General features: G+C 37.6%; 1 protein-coding gene across 1 annotated transcript in view; it reads right to left on the bottom strand.

The window, feature by feature from the left end:
• Nucleotides 1-6,337: 6,337 nt before the first annotated feature.
• Nucleotides 6,338-22,847, bottom strand: part of LOC124613253 (putative protein tag-52) — a 153,885-nt gene continuing 137,375 nt past the window's right edge. The window contains exon 9 of the mRNA XM_047141943.1: nt 6,338-6,961. Within this exon, the coding sequence (XP_046997899.1) occupies nt 6,611-6,961 (351 nt within the window). The 3' untranslated portion in view covers nt 6,338-6,610. The remainder of the gene's footprint in view (nt 6,962-22,847) is intronic.

The raw sequence follows: 22,847 nt of genomic DNA on the forward strand, positions 1-22,847 counted from the left end.
CTTGCATCTAGGTAACTCTGTTAACAACTACAGTGTAATGGGAGCTACAAAAACAAAACTTTCATGTTAGAACTAAAATTGCCAGGCTTCTTATAAGCCAGGAGAATTTAAAATGGTCTAACGAGCACAAAACCTGGACTATCAAGCAATGGCAATATGTATAATGGTCTGATTTTACAATGCATCCTATCTAGGAATCTAAGCACATACGATCATCAGAAGAAGCAGACACTGCAGACTGTCTTCATTCTTAATGTTCTGTAGATCCCATTACAGAGACCCTTCACACATGTGGAATGATTCAAGATACACATTAACAAGATACACGGAACTCTTGGAAGTTTTATCTGTACACTGTATTAACTAGTGCTTTAGTTGAATCAAATATTTATAGGAACTCACTCTGAACATAGTAGTTTCCATACTGTACAATATTCAGAAACCTCTGCCTTAGCCTCTTGCTTTCTGCAAGCTGTTTCATCTGCTAATCTGCTTTTGACCCACGGCCAAGATTTCATAACTGTTGATTGCAATGAAATTTATATAGACATGGTTTGAGATAAATATTTCTGGGAATGCTATTCCTACCCAACTAAAACACTTGCATTAACTACAAATGATGCAGCAATACTGTTTATTATCTGTAGTTATACCATTTAAAAACAATCCAGTTAACTTCTTCTAACATAAAATATGGCAGAGGTTCACTGTTTTCAATGGGGTTTAGAGCTGCACTGTAGGAAGGATAAGTTGAGATCTATGGAATTATTTTAAGTTATTTCAGTGGTGCAAGCATTGTTCCCAGCCTATGCTTGCATCTTCCAAGATGACAGTACACTAATTCCAAGTTATATAATTTGAACATTACCAAACCATAGTCTATTCCCATTATTCTACTCCAGTAGTCTCTAGTGAGCAGAAAAATGTACATACCCGCCAACCTTCAAAAACCAAAAATCAGGAGATTCAGTTTTAAAAATCAGGAGATATGAAAGATCAAAAAACTGTGGCTCATTTTGTATACACCTAAGACAACTGAAAAGTTTTCCTTTAAGGCGCCACAAAGCTATATAATGGCTAAAAAAAACATATAGAAACATTGGAAACACCCAAAATGTTGATTCCGTAACCCTTATTTGTAGTTTTGCCCAGCTAATTGCTGTTAGGTTGGGATGTTTTTTGGCATTAGAAAAAAAGTATGATTGCCGTCAAACAGCATCCACCATACTGTTTTGTGACACACATGAAAAGTGTAAAAATAGGCTTGCCAACTGGTTCTCCAGTGTATGCTGAAATCTTAACACAACCACTTCTTTTTTATTTTTCAGGGGCAGCATCTACTTTCTCCACGTAAGGTTTCACACGTTATATCTCTGCATGTTCAAAGTTAGCTAGTATTACACATTTTCAGGGAAACTATGTCATTACAGAAATTCGTAAAATTCTCATATTTAACTCTAGCTATGTAGCCTATTAGTATTCAGTATTAGCGAGAAACATTGGAACAATCATGAGAACATGTACAATACCTTTCTTCTCGCAGGTGAAGTAGAAGCTGCTTCTGCAGTAGAAAACATTGCAGAATCTGAATAATGATGATGTACTAAAAAACTAAAACAGTTACCAAATAAAATAGTAGTTCACTCTTAAAATGTTTCGAGATAATACACATTAGTGTTCTCACTTATTTAACAATGTTGTTATCCGTTCACATCAAGGTCTATCATTTCCTCCTTAATTCAATTTCCAATACATGATGAGGATAGAGAAAATATGGTAACACACAGATATAATTATCTTTTCACGAAACACTTCACATTTCTATTGATTTAAAGAATTGAACGTTGAAGACTTTGCCTTTCTGAGAAATTCTTTGTTGAAAGCAGTCACCCTGTAGTCTTGATTTTACTGTCAACAATCTCTCCAAATTTTCATCACCGGTAGATGATCTAAACTGTGTCCTTGTTTTAGTTACTTGACTAAATATCCTCTCACATTCTGCATTACTATGAGGGACTGTTAGAATACCTAACATAACACAAATTAATTTGTCAAATTTTAGGCTCCCATCACTATTTCTTAGTTTTCCTATCAGAGACCACTGCACATCAATTCTTTCTTCCCTTAAGATTTCATCCGGTATATCGTATATCTGAAATGCACAAAACAGGGATTGTAATTCATCCATGGCATCATGCTGTTTACCTGCATCTGCATTTAATAATACTGGAAACCTTTCCACAAAATACTTTAGGGTAGAAAAGGGTGCATTGGAAACAGATCTGATTTGCACAACTGTTGCATTCCTCAGCATTTCACTCTTCAATGGGAATTTGTGAACCATGTAGTCACAGGCGGCAATTAAGTATTTCCGAACACATGAGAAGAATTCCACCTTCTCATCATGCTTGAGGCAATCTACAAGTTGAGAAGTATAACTGCCAATGACCAAATCACAGTCATCCTTCTGGTTTCTTCTCCTGTGGTAATCAACCACAAAAGGAGAACAGGATTTTATCACTGTAGGTCATACAAATTTAGACATCAAATACTGTAATGTGTCCAGCAGCAGATCTTGCAATAAATGGGTGTGAGGTACACTTGATTGCAAAATTACATTTGTTTTGTCAAATGTAGGTATAACATTTGACAAAAACAGACACAGAGCCATATTTAAATCTGATGACAGAAACATAAAAATCCTTTCTTCACGAGATGGGTTGTACTTAATTGGGGAATCCTGTTTACTTATTTTTTTATGTAAAGCCCCGAATCAAAACACTAAGACAATGTGCATCAACACACGTCCAAGCAGAACACTGTGCACTACCGAGGTTACTGCATGTGCACTACGGGACATGGGTACATCTTCGACAAAATGCACTGGAAAGAGGAAAATTAACTATCGATATATAAATTGCGCGCGACTTCCTGATTTCTATAAACTTCGATACGTATCAATTAAGGTCGACTAATGCGCAACAAATTCCAGCAACTGGCGGGGGGTGGGGGGACGACTGAAATGGCGGGTTTCCAAAACAAATATCTTAAGTTTGATGATAACTAGTAAAAATCGGGAGAAATACTGGAATTACTGGAATAATCGGGAAGCGGGAGAAAAAGTGGAAAATCGGGAGTCTCCCGCCTAAATCGGGAGAGTTGGCAGGTATGGGCCAGCCGGGGTGGCCGAGCGGTTCTAGGCGCTGCAGTCTGGAACCACGCGACCGCTACGGTCGCAGATTCGAATCCTGCCTCGGGCATGGATGTGTGTGATGTCCTTAGGTTGGTTAGGTTTAATTAGTTCTAAGTTCTAGGCAACTGATGACCTCAGAAGTTAAGTCGCATAGTGCTCAAAGCCCTTTGAACCACTTGGCAGGTATGAATGTATGAGAAGTGTTATATGAGGGTTGGAACTTAAACAGTGGTGACTATTTATTCACAACTGATACAAAAGAGTTACATGTTTGCGCCTGTTACTGTCCTTAAAAGTAGTGACCAGCATTGTGTAGAACCCATTGCCAGCAATGTGGGAAGTGTAGTATACCATTAGCAGAGCCTGTTCTGTTGATGGTACGAATGGAGCAGTCTACTGCCTGTCGAATCTCTGGAACAGTTCTGGAGCGAATGCCACAAAGAGATTCCTTCATCTTCGGAATCAAATCAAAGTCGCAAGGACCAAAGTCCGGGGAGTATGGTGGATGGTACAGTACTTCCCAGTCCCATCAACCGAACAAAGTAGCCAGAGCTTGCACTGTATGCACCCACACATTGTCATGCAAAATGATGGGTGGGTTGCGTAGAAAGTGTCGCCACTCGTTTTGCAAAGCTGGTCGCAGGTGATGTTCCGAAAACAAACAGTAATACTGTGCATTGACGGTCTGCCACGGAGGAATGTAATGCATTAGGATAACACCATCACAGTCGTACACGAGAATCACCATGACTTTCACCATACTGGGCCTCTGACACACTTTCGACTTTTGCGGTGACACACAACGACGCCATTTGTTGGACTGGTGTTTCAGTTTTGGCTTTGTAACATTCGCTTCAGAACTGTTTCAGAGATTCTAAAAGCAGTAGACCACTCCATTTGCACCATCAACGGAACAGGCTCTAGTAACGGTATACTACACCTTCCACATCACTGGTAACGGGTTCTACACAACGCTGGTGACTACTTTGAAGGACAGTAACAGGTGCAAACATGCAACTTTTTTGTATCTGTTGTGAATAAATAGTTGCCACTATATAAGTTCCAACCCTCCTAAAGTCTCATTGCTCATTATTATGACCCACAGTTATGAAAGGTTGTTCATGTTACCATTTATCTAAGTTATCTGCTGGAAAAGGTGCCACATCTAATGGATCATACAAGTACATGAAATAAAACAATTTCAAACATGTGTTTTATTGGTACTACTTTGGCCTCAATAACAAACTTTTGAACTGCATACACATAAATTGTATTCACCACAAAAAAGTATTTTCATGTTGACGCTGTATACAGATTCAACACATCAGCACAGAAAAGAGCAAAAAATGAAAAGAAGACTTACTTCATTAGAAAACAATAAGAAAGTGTTTAGACATCTGTTCTATGCTTGAGATCTCCAACAGAATGTAACAATACACTTAACAGAAGAACTATAAATATGGACACACACACACACACACACACACACACACACACACACACACACACAGAAAGAGAAAGAGAGAGAGAGAGAGAGAGAGAGAGAGAGAGAGAACCTTTAATCAACAGACAGGAAAGGTTAAGTTTCAAATTCTGGTGTTCGCTAACATTAATGATTTGAATAGTAACATGATAGCAGTTGTGCAAATACAAACAGTTACTCTATTCTCACTATTTTTTAAGACAATGTCTCACAGTTTGTTGAGAAATCTGTTTGTTTTTTTAAGCAGAAACTCAACTTTTAAATTATCCCTGCACAACAACGAAAATAAATCTGGGCAACAAATCGTATTTCTCAAACTGGTACATTGATCTCATACACATGTAAATAAAGTAACTAACAGTTTGTCAACATTATTCTAAAGTAATAATGGACATGTTAGTCATTAAAAGAACATGATACTTTAAGAAAAGGAAGTACTTTGCTCATTCACTCAAGGTTCACAAATGAACTACGACAACTTTTCTTTTTTGGGTCAACATCTGATGAATTTTAAAGCATTAACTAACAGTTCAAAAATTCTACGTGTGTAGTAATGGTACTTGGATTACTGAATGATGGCTACAAACAGTTTAAACTTCTTCAATGTGCACACTTGATGATGCAACTTATTTAAAACCACTTGTGCTGTGTGAAACTGGAGAAATGGAAACATCAAGCAGTGACAGGATAGGCACAAGAGGTGCAAATCTTGAATTACATATGAAGATAATACAGAAATTATACACTGTCTATACAAATAAAATGACAGCAGCACATGCAAAAGCACAACAAAAAAGAAATTACACCTCTGTTCTGGAGATTTCTATAGTTCTGCAGAAGAGAAAAAAGGGCAAATAAAATGCTGAACTGTTATTCAACAGCAGATTCACGAAGCTCATGCATTGCTGAGCCTACTGTGTCCTGCTATTCAGATTCCGAGACAGCACTACAGCTTCCCCTAGTTCAAAAAATGATCAAAGTGGCTCAAATGAGTAAGTACACTGAATGGTTATAAATTATTTACAATTTCACTACTAGTGTTGAGCTTACTCTATCTATTCTATGTGAGAAAGCATGTGACTTTCATATTTAGATAAACTGCCTTCTGGGGGGGGGGGGGGGGGGGGAATAAATAAATTATATATATATATATATATATCTCAAAAAACAAAGATGATGTGACTTACCAAACGAAAGCGCTGGCAGGTCGAAAGACACACAAACATACACACAAAATATATCCATCCACACATATACAGACACAAGCAGACATATTTAAGGTCTTTAAATATGTCTGCTTGTGTCTGTATATATGTGTGTGTGTGTGTGTGTGTGTGTGTGTGTGTGTGTGTGTGTGTGTGTGTGTGTGTGTGTATACCCGTCCTTTTTTCCCCTAAGGTACGTCTTTCCACTCCCGGGATTGGAATGTCTCCTTACCCTCTCCCTTAAAACCCACATCCTTTCGTCTTTCCCTCTCCTTCCCTCTTTCCTGATGAGGCAACAGTTTGTTGCGAAAGCTTGAATTTTGTGTGTATGTTTGTGTGTCTTTCGACCTGCCAGCGCTTTCGTTTGGTAAGTCACATAATCTTTGTTTTTTGATAAATTTTTCCCATGTGGAATATTTCCCTCTATTTTATATATATATATACATAATAAAGTGTTAAGTTTACAAGTAACGTGAAAGAAGATAGTTTTGGAACACTATCAAAACATATAAGGACATAATCATAAACTGTTTTTCGTGAAGGTACACACTTCAATATACTTTTATCTCCTCCCCTATGAAAGAGAAAGAGAGAGAGAGAGAGAGAAAGAGAGAGAGAGAGAGAGAGAGAGAGGAAGTAATACTCAAGAAATATAGGAAAATATCTGTTAGAAAAATACAAACTTCTGTATTGCCACAGTAATGTAGGAACTGTGACAGAGATCATAAATTACTGATTAAAATCAGGAACTCTGAGATGCCTTTTTAAGACATGTTTTCTAAAACAATACCTGAAACCAGCAATAAAATTTCTTATTAAACTAATACTTCTAACATGCCATGGCTCTTCATTAGCTTCTGATAGATTTTCTGAAATTGTACTCTGTACTGTTTCTGAAAAGGTAGTCCATGTAATTTCATTTCTATTGGTACTATCAACAACTGAGTGTGGAAATTCATTCAAAGTTCTGCGGCCAATGACATCTTCCTCGCGGAAATGTACCATATTTCTTCCTCTTTTCATACTTTCTCGCAATGGGTACAAGCAATCCTTTGTTTCATCGCCTGAAGTGTGGTTAACCTGTAAAAATTGAATAGTTCCAGAACATGCGAATTACAGATGATGCTTAGAACAAAGTGATTTTATAAACTACAAACATAGCCTTAGGAGGCGAAACATTTTAGACCATAATGCATGGCAGTTACATATTAAGAACAGAGAACAACTCCAGCAACTTCTGTTTTGCAGTTAATGTTATAAGACAACAACAATGCAAATGAAATTCTCTGTAGAGAGGGTGGTAAGAATACAAATATATGATGAAATAATGAGACACCTCTGCTAATCGATGATCTTCGAACACCACCTGATGAGTAAGTTACAAATTGTATTAGGCTTGTGAAGCTTAAAATGAATATTAGTAACAAGTTACCATTTTTCAGACTAAAAATGAACATGCACATTCATCTTTGACAACCAGGATATGATGTTAAGCCTGCTGTAAAAGTAATTCCCAGATCAACAAAATAAATACAGTAACATTGATAATCAATAAAACTACTTAAGTGACCCATCAAAAACACTTTTGTCCAAAAATTAATTCTTATTTGCTTGCAAGCAAACAAATATTTCCTGATGTCTGTCTTGTTGGAACTCAAAGGTTCACTGTCTATCTTCACGTTGTTGATACTTAACACTGCATGTAGACTATTCACCTTGAAGTTAAGATTAGTGCTGCCTTCAATATAAAAATAATTTTCATGATCACTGACACTACACAAAAGCTTGTCTGCTTTCCTTATTGTGTTTGCTTTGTATTTTGGGGCCAATACGGGCATTTATATATTATATTCATATGACAGAAGAAAGTGCTAAGAATTACCTACTACTTCAGTTCACAATATTTTTGTACGTCACGTTAAAGCCACTCAGAATTGTAGTTCTACCACACAAAACAGCAACAACGGCTTACCCAAAAGGAACTGTAGCATTGACACAGTGATTAAAAAAGACCCTAACTATTGCATAGAAATGAGTGCACCATTCTTCAGATTTCATTTAAACAGGTTTGCAACATACCGTATTTACTAGGCAATAAGAGGCGTCTTTTTATCCAAATTCGTCGTACAAAAAAATACAGTAATCTTATATTCAGACAATGGAAACTCAGGTAGGAATATTAAAAATGTAGGAAAAGGTAGATTGCTCCTTAGCATAAAGATAAGATGCTAGGTTGCAGACAGGCACAATTAAAAGATACTTACACATAAGCTTTCGGCCACAGCCTTCATCAGAGAAAGATAAACACACACCATTCATTAACACAAGAAGCAAATATCATGCAGACATGACAACAACTCCAACAGCTCAGGTTGAATGCGTTGGCATTCCTAGAGCACGGAAATTAACATACACCTTTTCTTATTGCTGCAGGAGATTACAGACACAAAGAATGACATGTACAGCATGACTGACATAGGTTCTCTCTCGGGTCCGGTTCAGAATCTCAGTCATACTACTTCTTCAAACTACTACTTTTGCATGTGCTCAGACTAGTTGAGCTCATAGATATCTTCGAGAAGTCCATCATTGACTACTTCCTTGGGCATGTTGTACACAATTAGCAAATTTTGCTGTGCTGCTGATGATGCAGAATGCAACTGAAATGCGTCGAATTGAAGCAACAATCCAGAATGGGGCAGAGAATGGGGAGGGATAGCAGAGTACGGGTGGGGGAAGAGAGAGCAGCCCTGTCTGACAGTATGTGCTTGGTCTAAAGGTGGCAGGACAGGGCTGCCAGACACAGCATTGGGTGGCTGTGAGGAGGGAAAATAGGGAGTGGAAAAGGGATGAGCAGAAAAGGAGGAAAAATCGTGGGGCACGCTGGCAGAGAACAGTGCACAGTGAGGGTGAGGGAAGGCAAATTGTGAGGATGTGACAGAGGAAAGTAGTTGAGTGGAAACAGTTGGGTGGAGAGTGTGGTGAGAGTAGGGTACTGATGGTTGGGACCGGAATGATTTCGGGAGTTGAGAATATGGTTTACGTATAACTCCCATTGTGCAGTTCAGAAAAGCTGGTGGTGGAGGGGAGGATCCAGATGGCCTGGATTATGAAGCAGCTGTTCAAATCGAGCTTTCTCCCATACCTCATCCATTCTGTCCTTTTTACCCATTTTTTATCTATTTATGAGCATTTTTACATATTTGAACACATTTAATGTTGACATCCCACTGCTGACTTGGGGCACCACTATCCAACCCCTATCATACCCCCAGTATCTCTCTTCAGTAGCTCCTCACAGCACCTAGACCCTACTACCCTTTTCAACTTGCAACATCCCCCTAAACCCCCTTCCAACACTCCACTAAATCCAGAGCTGAAACAATCCCAGAACCTTGGTGTTAATGTTTCCACCAAATTCTTGACCCAACAGAAGTTTCAGTCTTATCCAAAGGCCTCACCTTCAGCCCTACACCAAAATTTAACGATGATGGACTTATCAAATACCTACTATCCTTCTCTCAATCGCTGAAATGGAAACACTTCTTCGCCACCAATCCCTTCAACCAAAGCCAATCTAAACCCAACAATGAACAGTGCCTCTCCCAGTTCATTCCACCACCCACCCATATGTCTGCTTGTGTCTGTATGTGTGGATGGATATGTGCGTGTGTGCGAGTGTATACCTGTCCTTTTTTCCCCCTAAGGTAAGTCTTTCCGCTCCCGGGATTGGAATGACTCCTTACCCTCTCCCTTAAAACCCACTTCCTTTCGTCTTCCCCTCTCCTTCCCTCTTTCCTGATGAGGCAACAGTTTGTTGCGAAAGCTTGAATTTTGTGTGTATGTTTGTGTGTCTATCGACCTGCCAGCGCTTTTGTTCGGTAAGTCACCTCATTTTTGTTTTTATATATAATTTTTCCCACGTGGAATGTTTCCTTCCATTATATATATATATAAAATTCTCGCTTTCGCAACCAACGGTTGCTTCGTCAAGAAAGAGGGAAGGAGAGGGAAAGACGAAAGGATGTGGGTTTTAAGGGAGAGGGTAAGGAATCATTCCAATCCCGGGAGCGGAAAGACTTACCTTAGGGGGAAAAAAGGACGGGTATACACTCGCGCACACACACACACACATATCCATCCGCACATACACAGACACAAGCAGACATTTGTGTCTGGTGTCTGGAAAACAGCACTTTGTGGACACTATTTTGTCTGTGTGGTCTGTTTTGGAGTATTGTGTTTCTGAGGAACCTTTTGCTCAAGGTAATTTATAACACATTTGCATTGTTATATAAAGATTAAAGAGAAAATGTTATTAAATGAGGTACGGTCTGGTATAGAATTCATGTTCGGCAGTATTAATGGCATTTTTGATGTCCAGAATTGTAGAAGTCTAAAGTCTGCACTTATTTACATTACGAAATATGATTCTCTACCAATTTCGAATTTTAATGATTCTTGTTTGTCTTTTGATGTTCGATTGCGTAGTTGGGCAGATCGAACCAGTAGGATCGATTACACTGACCCGTTTTTAGTCAACAATTGGTCAAGGATTCGTTTCATTGAGAAGTATTTCGATTCTTTTCAGGCAAATCGGTTGGTTTTCGGTCTCTGAGCGAGTGTCATCTCAATTACAATGGCTGGGCGGGGCATGTTGTACGGTGGTATAACAAGGCCTTTCGGTCCACAGAGGTGCGTAAGAAACAATTGTACCTTTATGGCGATACAGATATTGGCAAGTCCACCTTAATAGAAAAAAATCATTTCACGAAAGCAGCATGTTTATCTGCCGTTTTGTTCTGAATTCGGATTTGGCGGATATGATGCACGTGTACATAATGTTATTGTTTTTGAGGAATTCGAGTGGTCTAGGTGGAGGCAGTATGCTTCTACTTTGAAGCGTATTGTTGAAGGAAGACCTGTTACTGTTAATGTAAAAAATATACCTGGTATGGTTATAAAGCATCACGGTTTGGTGATATTTGTATCAAACGAATTTAATATCGGTGACGAAGCTCTTATTTCACGTTTGAATGTTATTCACACTGACTGTCACATTTTGCATTGTCATTCTTTGAAGGCGGAACTGGATGCGTCGGACTCGTCGGATGTGGAAACCCCGGAGGAGGTCGTTTGCATATTGTCGGATGAGGATGATCCGGAAGTTTCGCGCTGCACGCCTGAGGCGTTGGATACGCCGACGGACGAATCTCAGTAGACCTTATTTTGGTCGTATGTGTAGGTGGCGCACACAATTTACGCAGACTGATGGTGTACGATTTGAGTATGGCAAAATGGGTATTAGGAAAAAACATGACGAAAAGGCGAAGAACTTTGCGAAATTGCAGCATTATGATATAACGGATGAATTCAAGTTTTTTTCTAACAAATATGCTTCAGTAATAATTAATAAAGTAGTTACGTATGTTTATAGAATTAATGTCAGAATAGAACGTTTGACTTTGGATGAAAGGGTTAACAAAAAAATATTTGAGGATCAAGATGCTCCTGAAAAAGTTCGTATAGCATGTACCAATAAAATTGGTTCATTTGATCTTAATCCGGAGTGCTCAGCTGGTGTTCCATGGCGTAAATATAGTCGTAGGAATAGATTTAAGTTTGTAACGTATTCGAAACCAGAAACAAGTGCTGATATAGACAAGGTAAAATCATGGACTGACTTGGAGACTCAGTGTAAAGCAAAGAATTGTTTGTTTCAAGGAACGAACCCATTTTATATTGGACTACAAATTGCTGGTGATGAACCAGAAAAAATGGATAATGTTCAGAGTGAAGTTAAACACGTAACATATGTTGTTAGAAATAGAGTTTATATGACTTTTTGTAAAAGAAAAGGTACTGTCACGTTCTGAATAAAGGTTATTGTTTACAGCTAATGTCTGCGTTGGAGTTTTTTTATGCCAACTGGGACCATATCCGAAATTACCCGGACGACCTACGCCTGGCCTTCCTAGTTCCCAACAATCAACAAAGGATTGATGAATTAGCTATTACATTTTATGGCAACAAAATAAATTATTCTGCTTGCTATAGTAATCACTTCAACCATCATCTGCTGACTGTTAGATCAGTAGTAAAATTGCCAAAACTGGTAGCCAAATAAAAAAAGGTTGGAAATTAGTTGGCTGAAAGGTGTTTAATTTGACAACCTGTAGCGAACAGTTGAGTCCCACAGCCATCTCTGAAAAGATGGCCATACAAGGAGTTTAATAATATTGCTGGTTCCCAGAATGAGATTTTTCACTGTGCAGCAGAGTGTGTGCTGATATGAAACTTCCTGGCAGATTAAAACTGTGTGCCGGACTGTGGCAGATTAAAACTGTGTGCCGGACCGAGACTCGAACTCGGGACCTTTGCCTTTCGTGGGCAAGTGCTCTACCAACTGAGCTACCCAAGCACGACTCACGCCCCGTCCTCACAGCTTTACTTCTGCCAGTACCTCATCTCCTACCTTCCAAACTTAACAGAAGCTCTCTTGCAGAACCTGCACTCCTGAAAGAAAGGATATTGCGGAGACATGTCTTAGCCACAGCCAGAAGCTACCCAAGTACGACTCACGCCCTGTCCTCACAGCTTTACTTCTGCCAGTACCTCGTCTCCTACCTCCCAAACTTTACAGAAGCTCTCCTGTGAACCTTGCAGAACTAGCACTCCTGAAAGAAAGGATATTGCAGAGGAGAAGAGATACTGGCAGAAGGTAAAGGTGCAGAGTGAAAATCTCATTCTGAAAACATCCCCCAGGCTGTGGCTAAGCCATGTCTCTGCAATATCCTTTCTTTCAGGAGTGCTAGTTCCGCAAGGTTTGCAGGAGAGCTTCTGTAAAGTTTGGAAGGTAGGAGACGAGATACTGGCAGAAGTAAACAGGGTGTATACACGGACAAGGGGAGGGGGAGGGGGGGGGGGGGGGGGGACCGGATTTGCACTTTCCATGTTAAGTGACAGTATACTTTTCCTTGGAACTGTGAAACTTATCAATCCTTTGAATGGTTATGGTTTTATACACTTACGTAGTACTCTTCGGCTCTTAATAAAACCACCAGTTTTTTTAAAAATTGTTTTGGAAAGATCTTTGATGTGCAGCAACATGTACGCTGCATATTTTCGTATCACAAAAGTCTAAATTTAAATTCTACCAAACGCCACATGTTACTTTCCGAAGGATCAAAATCAGGATTGCAGTGCGATTTGTAGCCAGTCACAGCTCATGCCACGTGATCTCGCCAGCCAATGACAGAGGATATTCGAGAATAGGACACGTGATGTAGTCAGCCAATAGCAATATCACTTAAGTAGGGCGTGCACTCAAATAGGAAACGTTAATGGTTTAAATTATTATATATATTGTTACTACAAGAAAAGCAGAGCTTTCACATATTATCTTGGTCTCTAAGATTAATTAGCTACAAGAGAAGTTAAGCTTTCACATATAATGTTGACCTTTTTTGCACGTGTTACACTTTAAGATACATCCCACAAATGAGTCAGTAAAATTTTTAATAAAGACAAATGTCTTGGTCTTCTGGGCTCAAAATTTTTCTAAATGTTTGTACTCAAAGACTTGATTTTTAAATGAGAGTCAAACACACTATGTTTTAAGAAATTCATCGTACATTCTCGCACATAGTTCACCTTACATAAAAGGAAATTTACTTTGAAAACAACGCTTTTCAAATAACCATTCGCAATATTTTCCCGCGACCTGGTAGAAATAGGTTCGTTTCAGTAGTTGCCAGAGAGTGCCAGATAACAGGCGTCACCGTGCTTGCGCAGCTGCTAGCGCATATGTTCGTAGGTGTAAGACATTAAAAGATCTTGCATCATGTCATAAAAGGAACAAGACATCAAGAAGATACTCCAAGAGCATCAGAATCTCGTGAATCTTACTAAAACACATAATTCAGCTTAAAGTGCACATTCGTATGTAAATTTTCTTGGAGTACCAGTACTGTACTATCTAATGTTTGGTTTTTCATTATTGTATAATGTCATACGTGCTATAAGATGAAAACATGCACTTTTGAAATGCAGCAAACAGTTGAAACTAGCCAATGGTGTGGAATGAAACACTTCATTTCAAATAAATTGACTGCCTCATCGGAAAAGATTAATAAAAGCCAAATTTCTTTAGCAAATCGACAAAAATAACTACATTGTTCTGCAAGGTGATTAATACTTGGGTGTCAGAAAGGTGGAAATCAAATAAAATCTAAAACTACTAACATATTTTAGCCTTCTGTACTCATGTCAATGTATTTTAATTCACTTGATAGCTCCCGGCCACAGAAATCGATTTTGTTTTCACTTGACGTGACAGCAATAAACGAAGAGGAAACAGTAAAATCACTAAACGTAAATGCCTGTCACGTGGAGATTATCCACTTTCCAACTCTAATTCGGACTGCTCTGTGCATCAGAAGTGGAGAAAAAAAAATTACTCACAATCAATATTGGATGGGATAATTTGTAACCACGAGAACAAGAACTCTTCAGAAAATTTGCATTTTTTATTGCCTATAGCTAATAACTTGTTTTTTTGTGTGACATAAAATTAAATATAAGATACATGAAACCAGTAAAAGAGACAAGCAAGACAGTACACATTTCTTCAGTCCGGAAGTCCTAGCATTTTTTCTCTCCAACCCTGTTACAGCTTTACATGGTGTGCTTTCCTTTCTGGGAAAGAATCTATTACCTCATCAAAGATCATCAAATGTTTTGCTACATGAAAAAAGAAATGTCTTTGTCTAATACTGAAAAAGCTGTTAATACAAACAGTACCCAAGACTTGTGTGGTTTCTCAATTTGATTACGTGTATTTTATCACTGTCTGCTAGATAAAACAAAATAAATCTGTCTAATATTGCAGCTATTGCAACACAAACCAAATAAACGAGACTGTTTTGGCACAAATGGTCATTTTTATAACACGAGAAAATATAATTCACAAAGTACCAATATCATTAAAATCAGTCTCCAGATCAGCAGTAGACTTACCATCTACTTCAATGCTTGTATCATCAGCAAACATTGTGAATTCACAATTTTTACTAATGGACAGGGGTAAATCATTAACATATATTAAAAACAGCAAGGGCCCAATGACAGATCCCTGGGGAACTCCATGCTGAATTTTGTCCCGTTCAGAATCCACGAGATTATAAGATCCTTTGTTGCAGCCTTACAACTGGTCCTTACTAGTGAACCGGTCTGGCCAAAATTTTTCTATCAAAATTTAATTTTCTTGGATACACCAAGAAGAAAATACGTAATCTTTCTTACCTATGATTCCTGTTAGTCGTTTATTTCCACTCTGGTAGTCTGAATCTAAGGATTTCGCTGGTAATTATAACAACGCTGATTATTCGCAAACACAGTCAACCACATAAACAAACAGCGATTGCCATTCACCCATTCGGCTTTATTCCGCTCAGCTCGTATAGCCCCATCCACTTCTGCTTGCAGGGAAGTTTATTTCTAGATGCGACGGGATTCCCCCTGGCAGATACATGACGTACACTATACATGCATTCAAAATTCAACTTATGATTCATTCAGAAATAAACTTAGAATATGTTCTAAAATGTTCAAAAACCAACAGGGATGCGTTTCAAAATCACATGAATAATCAACAGACCAACGTGCGCTGGTTACCAGGCGCCTTGTAAAACAAGGTTTTTTTCCTCAAGAATATGAATCTGGCGGCCCCCTCCCATTCCCCTGAAATTGCCGTCCGTGGCAGATACCCTGGTTTGCCCCCAGCGAATCTGGCAACTTGTATGCGCCAGCAAAAATTTTTCCGGGTAGCATTTTGCTGCTGCTGCTTACACAGCGAACAGTCACTCTTCTGTAGCCAGAAGTGGGAGAAGGTACTACACATGCACAACTCAACTGCGCATGCGCAAGAGCCCGCCCTGCTCAAACAAATCTAAAGTAACAGTTGTGACGTAACGCTCATCAGAGACAGAGGCAATTTGTTGTCAAGAAGCATTGAACAGTCTTCCTAAGGCCTTTAACACATTTTGCTGTTGGCAGATGCTTGTATAAGCACTGTGTTTAGTTGTTGTATATGGCGTATTTCCTTTGCAACTTAAGTTTTATTTTCGTTTTTCTTTCTCTCGTTCATGTTTTATTGCTGCAGTATTATTCTGCAGTAGTGGGATACATAGTACCCTTTGTTAGAGTACTGTTGCTTACCAGTCAAAATTACAAAAATTTAACTGAAAGCTTAGGAAAAAAAAAAAAAAGCACCTGGAATTCAAAAAAATTACCGGATTTATCCCGGATGATAAAATTCTTGGGTTTTTTCCCAGATCTGCCGGTTGTCCCAGGCCGTAGACACCCTGAGTAAAGCTGTGAGGATGGGGCGGGAGTAGTGCTTGGGTAACTCAGATTGTAGAGCATTTGCCCGCGAAAGGCAAAGGTCCCGAGTTCGAGCCTCGGTTTGGCACACAGTTTTAATCTGTCAGGAAGTTTCAATACTGCTGGTATTTCAACCTGGAGTTTTCATTGTTTGATTTTTCCATGTTTAAACTGCAGTTTGCCTGAATACATTTGTTGTCAGAAATGATCTGACTTTAAAATTGTACAAATATTCATCAATAGTATACATTTTTGCAGGAGATGGTAAAAGTCTAGATAGGGGCAAGTGGCATACTTACATATTTCATGCAGCAATGTTGTCAACGCTCGTTGTATGGCATGATTGTAATGAAAGAGGATGTGTCAGTTGCTGGTCTACACAGCCAATGGGAGAGCAGTGGGCAGATGAAATGTTTGGAAACAAGAGAAGAAGGAATATTGTCACGTTGTCATGTAAATTTAGATGTGAAATATGCTATGTATTCAGGGGGGGGGGGGGGGGGAAACCAGCTATGTTCTCAAGTCCCACTGTAACCATAGCCCCGGAAATCATAACATATTCAGAAGAAACAAAGTATTTCTGACAATGAAAATTATAAATTCTATTATTGCTTGTAAATAGAAAGAGATTGCCTCTTTTTTTGCCTCTCACTGATATTTTATACTATGTAAGAAAAAGACTATTGGTGAACAAATATTACTAGTGTTTGATCCTCATTTCCATGAACCAAGACCATTATTTGTGCCTTATTTCACAAGAACTGACCAGTTGACCCTGTCAACAGCAACATGCAAAAGTCACGAGTAATATTTGTCACACAACTTCAACCACCGATCATATTAGGGTTAGCTACTTACCAAACATTTAAAAATTATTAAAGACAACAAGCCATTTGACAATTTGTCTGCCACTGCCTAGAAACAATGACAACAAGAATAGAATGTTACTCACAGCCATTGTTACTGTCCACCCAATTTCAGCCAGGCTTCCGGAATCAGTTCAATGATAGTGAATAAACTAGAAGTTGAAGTCTAGTGCGAGTTCAGTGGAAGTAGTTAAACATATTTAAAACAAAGTGATGACTATAAGTTAAGGTATTTTTTTCTTGTTAATTCCTTTTTAGTTGACAACAATCTGCCATGGATAGATTGTGTTAGTATATGCACTAATGAGGTGGCAACATTTACTGGAACTAAAAACGGGACCAGAGGCTGTTTCTCCTTCTGTAAAATTCACACACTGCATGATACCAGATGGAGAAGGGTAACTGAGAGCTGTTTCCTTGTCTCAATGTTTTCATGAAGGAAAATCCGTAGGATGTAGGTAAAATTAGCAGAATTGGCATAGAACATCTCTAAGCAAACTAGATGAAGGTCCTGGAAATTTATTCTCGATTTGCTGACTGAGTATGACTGGCTCCACAATCTGCTCAAAACTATCAAAACAGACCCCTTGTCGACAGTAGAACAGGAGTAGATAATAGAACTCACAATATAGAACATTTCGAAATGAATTTAGATCAAAGTATCTCTAAACTATTTGGGCGCACACTCAGAATGAATAATTCAATTTAGCTAGAAGGGCAGTGGACATGTTATTAACCTTCGGATCAATTTACTTGTGTGTGACAACATCTTTCACAATGGTATTAATCTTGATGGAACATCATTCTTGACTGCAGCTGGAAGGGGATCTGCGAGTTAGTAGTAGTTGTAGTAGTAGTAGTAGCAGCTTCATTCATCTGCAGATCTCTTTTTACAAGGATATTGGACATGTCAAAGTATTTACAGGATTAGACCAATTTAAAATAAGCTAATTCATAAACACATACATTTACAGACTTCCAGTTAGAGACAATCATTAGATTTACTCCTGGTCTACTATACATTTTTTTAACAAATAACTTATTACATAAAGTAACGCCACACTGTTCACTCATATCTCTCTACCAGTCACTGCACATACTATGCACACACTGTTTCATAACACTTCACTCAACACACACACACACACACACACACACACACACACACACACACACACACAAAATGGTGGTCTCTGGGCCATTTTCTGTACTGAAACTTTCCATTTGATATCCTGAAAAACTGAGTCAGCATCCCTCTAAAATGAGTGAGATGTTGAGCTCAGAAAGAGGAAGAAGTGTTAGTATTGTGCTTACATAGCATGGGGGTACATGTGTCTAGAAAAGGAAAAAAGAAGGGCAAAAAACATAGTGTGAAGGTGTTATGTGTAATGCTGGATGTTTTATAATCAATATTATTTATTTGTATAACTTTTTTTAACCAGACCCCTACTCTGTTTTGTCTCAGTAATTCTTCAATGTATAAAATGTATTACATAACACGTACTTTTTAGCTGCCTTTTTAAATAAGCGTATTTTTGCAATTTCTTTAATCTCATTTGGTAATTTATTGTACAGTTTTATTTCTTGCTAGAAAACGCTGTTTTGAGTTTTAAGTTTATTTTTTCTTAGTAAATGTAAGTTGAGTCTAGCTCTTGTTCCATGGTCATGGACAGAGCTGTTTGTGCAGTAATTACCAATGTTATCTTTGATTTGTACAACTGACTCGTAAATGTATTCATACAGAGCAGTTAAAAACCCCAGTGTTTTGAACAGATCTTTACAATGAGCTCATCTACTATTTTTGGTTATTATTCTTATGGCTCTTTTCTGGCGTTTGAAAATTGTGTTCATATTTTCAGCATTTGTTCCCCAAAGGAGAATGCCATAGCTAAGGATTGAGTGTACATATGAACATGTAACTGAAAGACATTGCATGTTTCACACTGATAATAGGATGCTACGGGCATAACATACTGATGACATTCTGTTTGCAAGTACCTTTGTGTGCTCACACCACTTCAACTGGGAATCAGTATTCATTCCTAGAAATTTTGCATTTGTTACACTGTCTATAGAGGTACCATTTACATTTAATTTAACATTGTCATTTTTCCTCTTCAAACTGAAATTCATAGCATTAGTTTTCTTTATGTTCAATGTCTGTTGCTTATTGACCAATCGCAAACTTCCTTGAGAGTTTCTTTTGCTTTCTCTGCAAGGAGTTCTCTTGTTTTCTCAGTGACTATAATATTGCTGTCATCAGTGAGGAGAATTTTTTCACCATGAGTAACACTACTCGAAAGTCATTGATGTATATCAGGAATAGTATTGGTCCTAATATGCTACCTTGTGACACCTATATTAATGTATTTTGGTCATGATAAGTATTTTACTAAATGTTTGGATTTACTTGAAGTATGTGTTATCTCTACTCTTTGTACTCTACTTGCTAGGTATGATCAAAACCAGTCATTATCTACCCCTCCTATTCCTAATGCTTCTAATTTATTTAATAGAATTGTGGTCGACTGTATCAAAGGCCTTGGAAAGATCCAAAAACATGCCTGTGACACACTCATCTTTGTCAAGAGCGTCAGGTACAACTTTTGTAAATTCTACTATGGGTGACTCCGTATTTTTGCCACTTCGGAAACCAAACTGTGATTCACTTAAAAGGTTGTATTTATCCAGGTAATTCATTAATCTGTCTTTCATAATTGCTTCTATTATTTTAGAGAATGGAAACAGCACAGGGAAATGGGCCGGTAATTTTCTATGTCTTCTGCATTACCTTTCTTAAGCAAAGGTTTTGCCTGTTTTAACTGCTCTGGAAATGTCCCTGATGTGAAGGATTCATTTATCATATTTGTTAAGGGGCCTTGTATAATCTCTATGCATTGTTTCAGTACACACATTGGTACTTCATCTAAGCCTACTTACTTTTTATTTTTTAGTTTTTTAACAGTTTTATTGACTTCATTTTCTGTGATTGGAAGTAACATCATAGTATTTAGTGCAACATTATTTACAGGTGTTATATTTGTTTTGGGGAATTTTTGCCGTAACTTCTATGCAATACTTGAAAAATGCTCGTTTAGATAGTTTGCTAAGTGTTGTGGATCGTTTATTATTTTATCCCCCTCCCTTAGCAGTATGTTATTCTGTGGTTGTTTGCCTCTCCCCGTTTCTTTTTTTATAACATCCCAGACTGCTTTGCTTTTATTCTCTGCATTGTATATTATTTTGTCATTAAATGACTTTTTTGCAGCAATCAGCACCTTCCTATAGATCTTTTTGTACCTATGACTGAAATTTAAGAATTCTGTATCACTGCGACTCTTTTTCATGAAACTGAGGTATTTAATTGTTTGGGAGGACTTCTTAATACTTGCCGTTATCCATCTGTTTTTGTGAGATGTTGATACAGACATGCATACTTTTGGAAATGCCTTTTCAAAGTGCAGTTTAAATAATGTGGAGAATTCAGAGAATTTCATATTCACATTGGTTTCCTTATACACTTCATCCCACCTTTGTTTTGCTAGTTCATTTGAAAAATCTTTTATTTTGATTTCTGATAATGTCGTTTGTAAGCTTGTAGTTTAGGTAATGATTCAATGCCTGATTTTACTGTTGTTATTTGACAGAGGTGGTCTGATAGTCTGAGATCTTTAAAGCTATATCACATTTTTCCCTGTCAATATTTGTGGTCACATGGTCAATTACTGATGCAGTCATTGTAGTAACCCTTGTTGCTGTTTCAAAGATCTAACAAAGACTGAATCTGCTTTCTTCACAAATTCAAGCACACACATCACACTAAAAGTGAAAATATCAGAAAATTTCAGAATTTTGAACCATGCACATTTTTTTTCTTGTTTTTCTTTTTAGATGATCAGTTTGAATATAACAATTTCTAAATAGGCATTTAAACGTTGGTTATTCTATCATCATTTGTATGTCATGGTCTTTCAGTAATACATTCCAAATGAATAAAAGCAATACGGATGGAAGCAGTTAAACTGTAAATAACTAACTAATTTGTGAATGTAATTTGTAAAAAAATATGTATTGAAATACACACATTTGCTCAGATCCAATAACTTCACATGCAGCCATAGTTATTCACAAACTAGGTGTAATTGTTAACTTTCACTACCTTTGAATAAAACAAATGTTTGATAATTTAAAAAAAAGTTTAACTCCGATATGCTCGAAGGACACACTTATTCAGATAGTTCATATATCAATACAGCAGTTTTGTAATTTTAATTGGTCAGAATATGTTAAAAATAAAATTTTCTCAGGAGCCTGTTAAAAACAATGATGTCATCTTATTCATACTCAGGGTTGTCTTTTACTCAGGTAAATGCAGTAACTCAAATATGCTAGTGATAAACATATTTTTTCTTTAACTGCATGTTAAAAGATTGCTTATGGCAATTCCTTTTGTTCTGAACGTTGTATGTGTATATTACCACGAATCTCTTCTCAAAATTTAAACATGTTTTTTGTTTTAGATAATGAACTGTTCCATGACACCATAGCTTTCCTGCACAATCTGACAAATAAACAAATAATACAGCCAGTAAATTTACATTTGAAAGCAACTAGATTAGAGATAGCTGTTTATAATGTGCAACATAATCTTCAGACAGTTTATCTTGATGTATATAACTATTCAAAATGAGGGACACATCGCTATCCACGTAGTATCACTATGAAGACACAATATTAAGTACATGGTGTTCTTATGTGGCGTCACATATTGTTCATTATGATTTCTGTTCTAGGATGGGAGACGAGCTACATGAATAGTGCTGGAATTGTGTGTGTAAGGAAGGAATTTGGTACAGGATGTAAAAGAACTCAGCACCCATTAATAAAATATTTAGGTGTGATAGGGTTAAAATTTTCAAGATGTGTGCCAATACATAAATTTTCCAACTGAAATCTAATCTACATTGTCCCATTCTCACTTTCAGTCATCCACTTACACAGAACTACCCAATAAGTGAAACTCATTATATAGTCATTGCATGAAATCTATTATTAAAGTACGCATCAAATAACAACACAGTGGCTAAAACATTCCAACAGTTATTTCAGTTGGTTGATTATTGAAATATGTGGGAAGAAAACTCTAACAATCCTTAAATTTCTGTTAAAATGCAGGGAACAAAAACCTGTACACCCCAAGTAGTGCACTGTGTCATAGGGCAAGTTCCCCCATCCACAGATGCATAAAAATTATTAAATCGCTCCTCTGAGATTGGTAGGAGGAATACTAAGGGCAAACTGTTGGCTTCACTGACCACAGCTTGTTATCCTCAGCTCCAGCTATTCTTTCTCCTATTGACGAATGATACTGTGACTCAACAGCAAAGTGACTTTAACACTGTGGACATTATGGCATTAACAGCTGTAATTACATTTAACATAGATTCCTACCACTCTCATAATCGAATCTCTGTGGTAGAAAATCACTGATGTGATATCTAAAAATCTGTCTGAAAAGGAAGGATCCCATGGAGAGCAGGTAAATATTATACCTCACATTTTGTGACAGGACCCCTTAAAATGGAAAAAAAGTACCTGCAAGTAATTGTCTGCCTGGGAAAGACTACTGTATTGCTGCTGTCTCCAGTTGGCTGATGTCTAGTTTGTTTATTTTTTTATTGGAATTTGTATATATCATACATCCAACACTAACACAG

Source organism: Schistocerca americana, chromosome 4 (assembly GCF_021461395.2).
Source record: "Schistocerca americana isolate TAMUIC-IGC-003095 chromosome 4, iqSchAmer2.1, whole genome shotgun sequence".
In the NCBI taxonomy this organism is placed as follows: domain Eukaryota; kingdom Metazoa; phylum Arthropoda; class Insecta; order Orthoptera; family Acrididae; genus Schistocerca; species Schistocerca americana.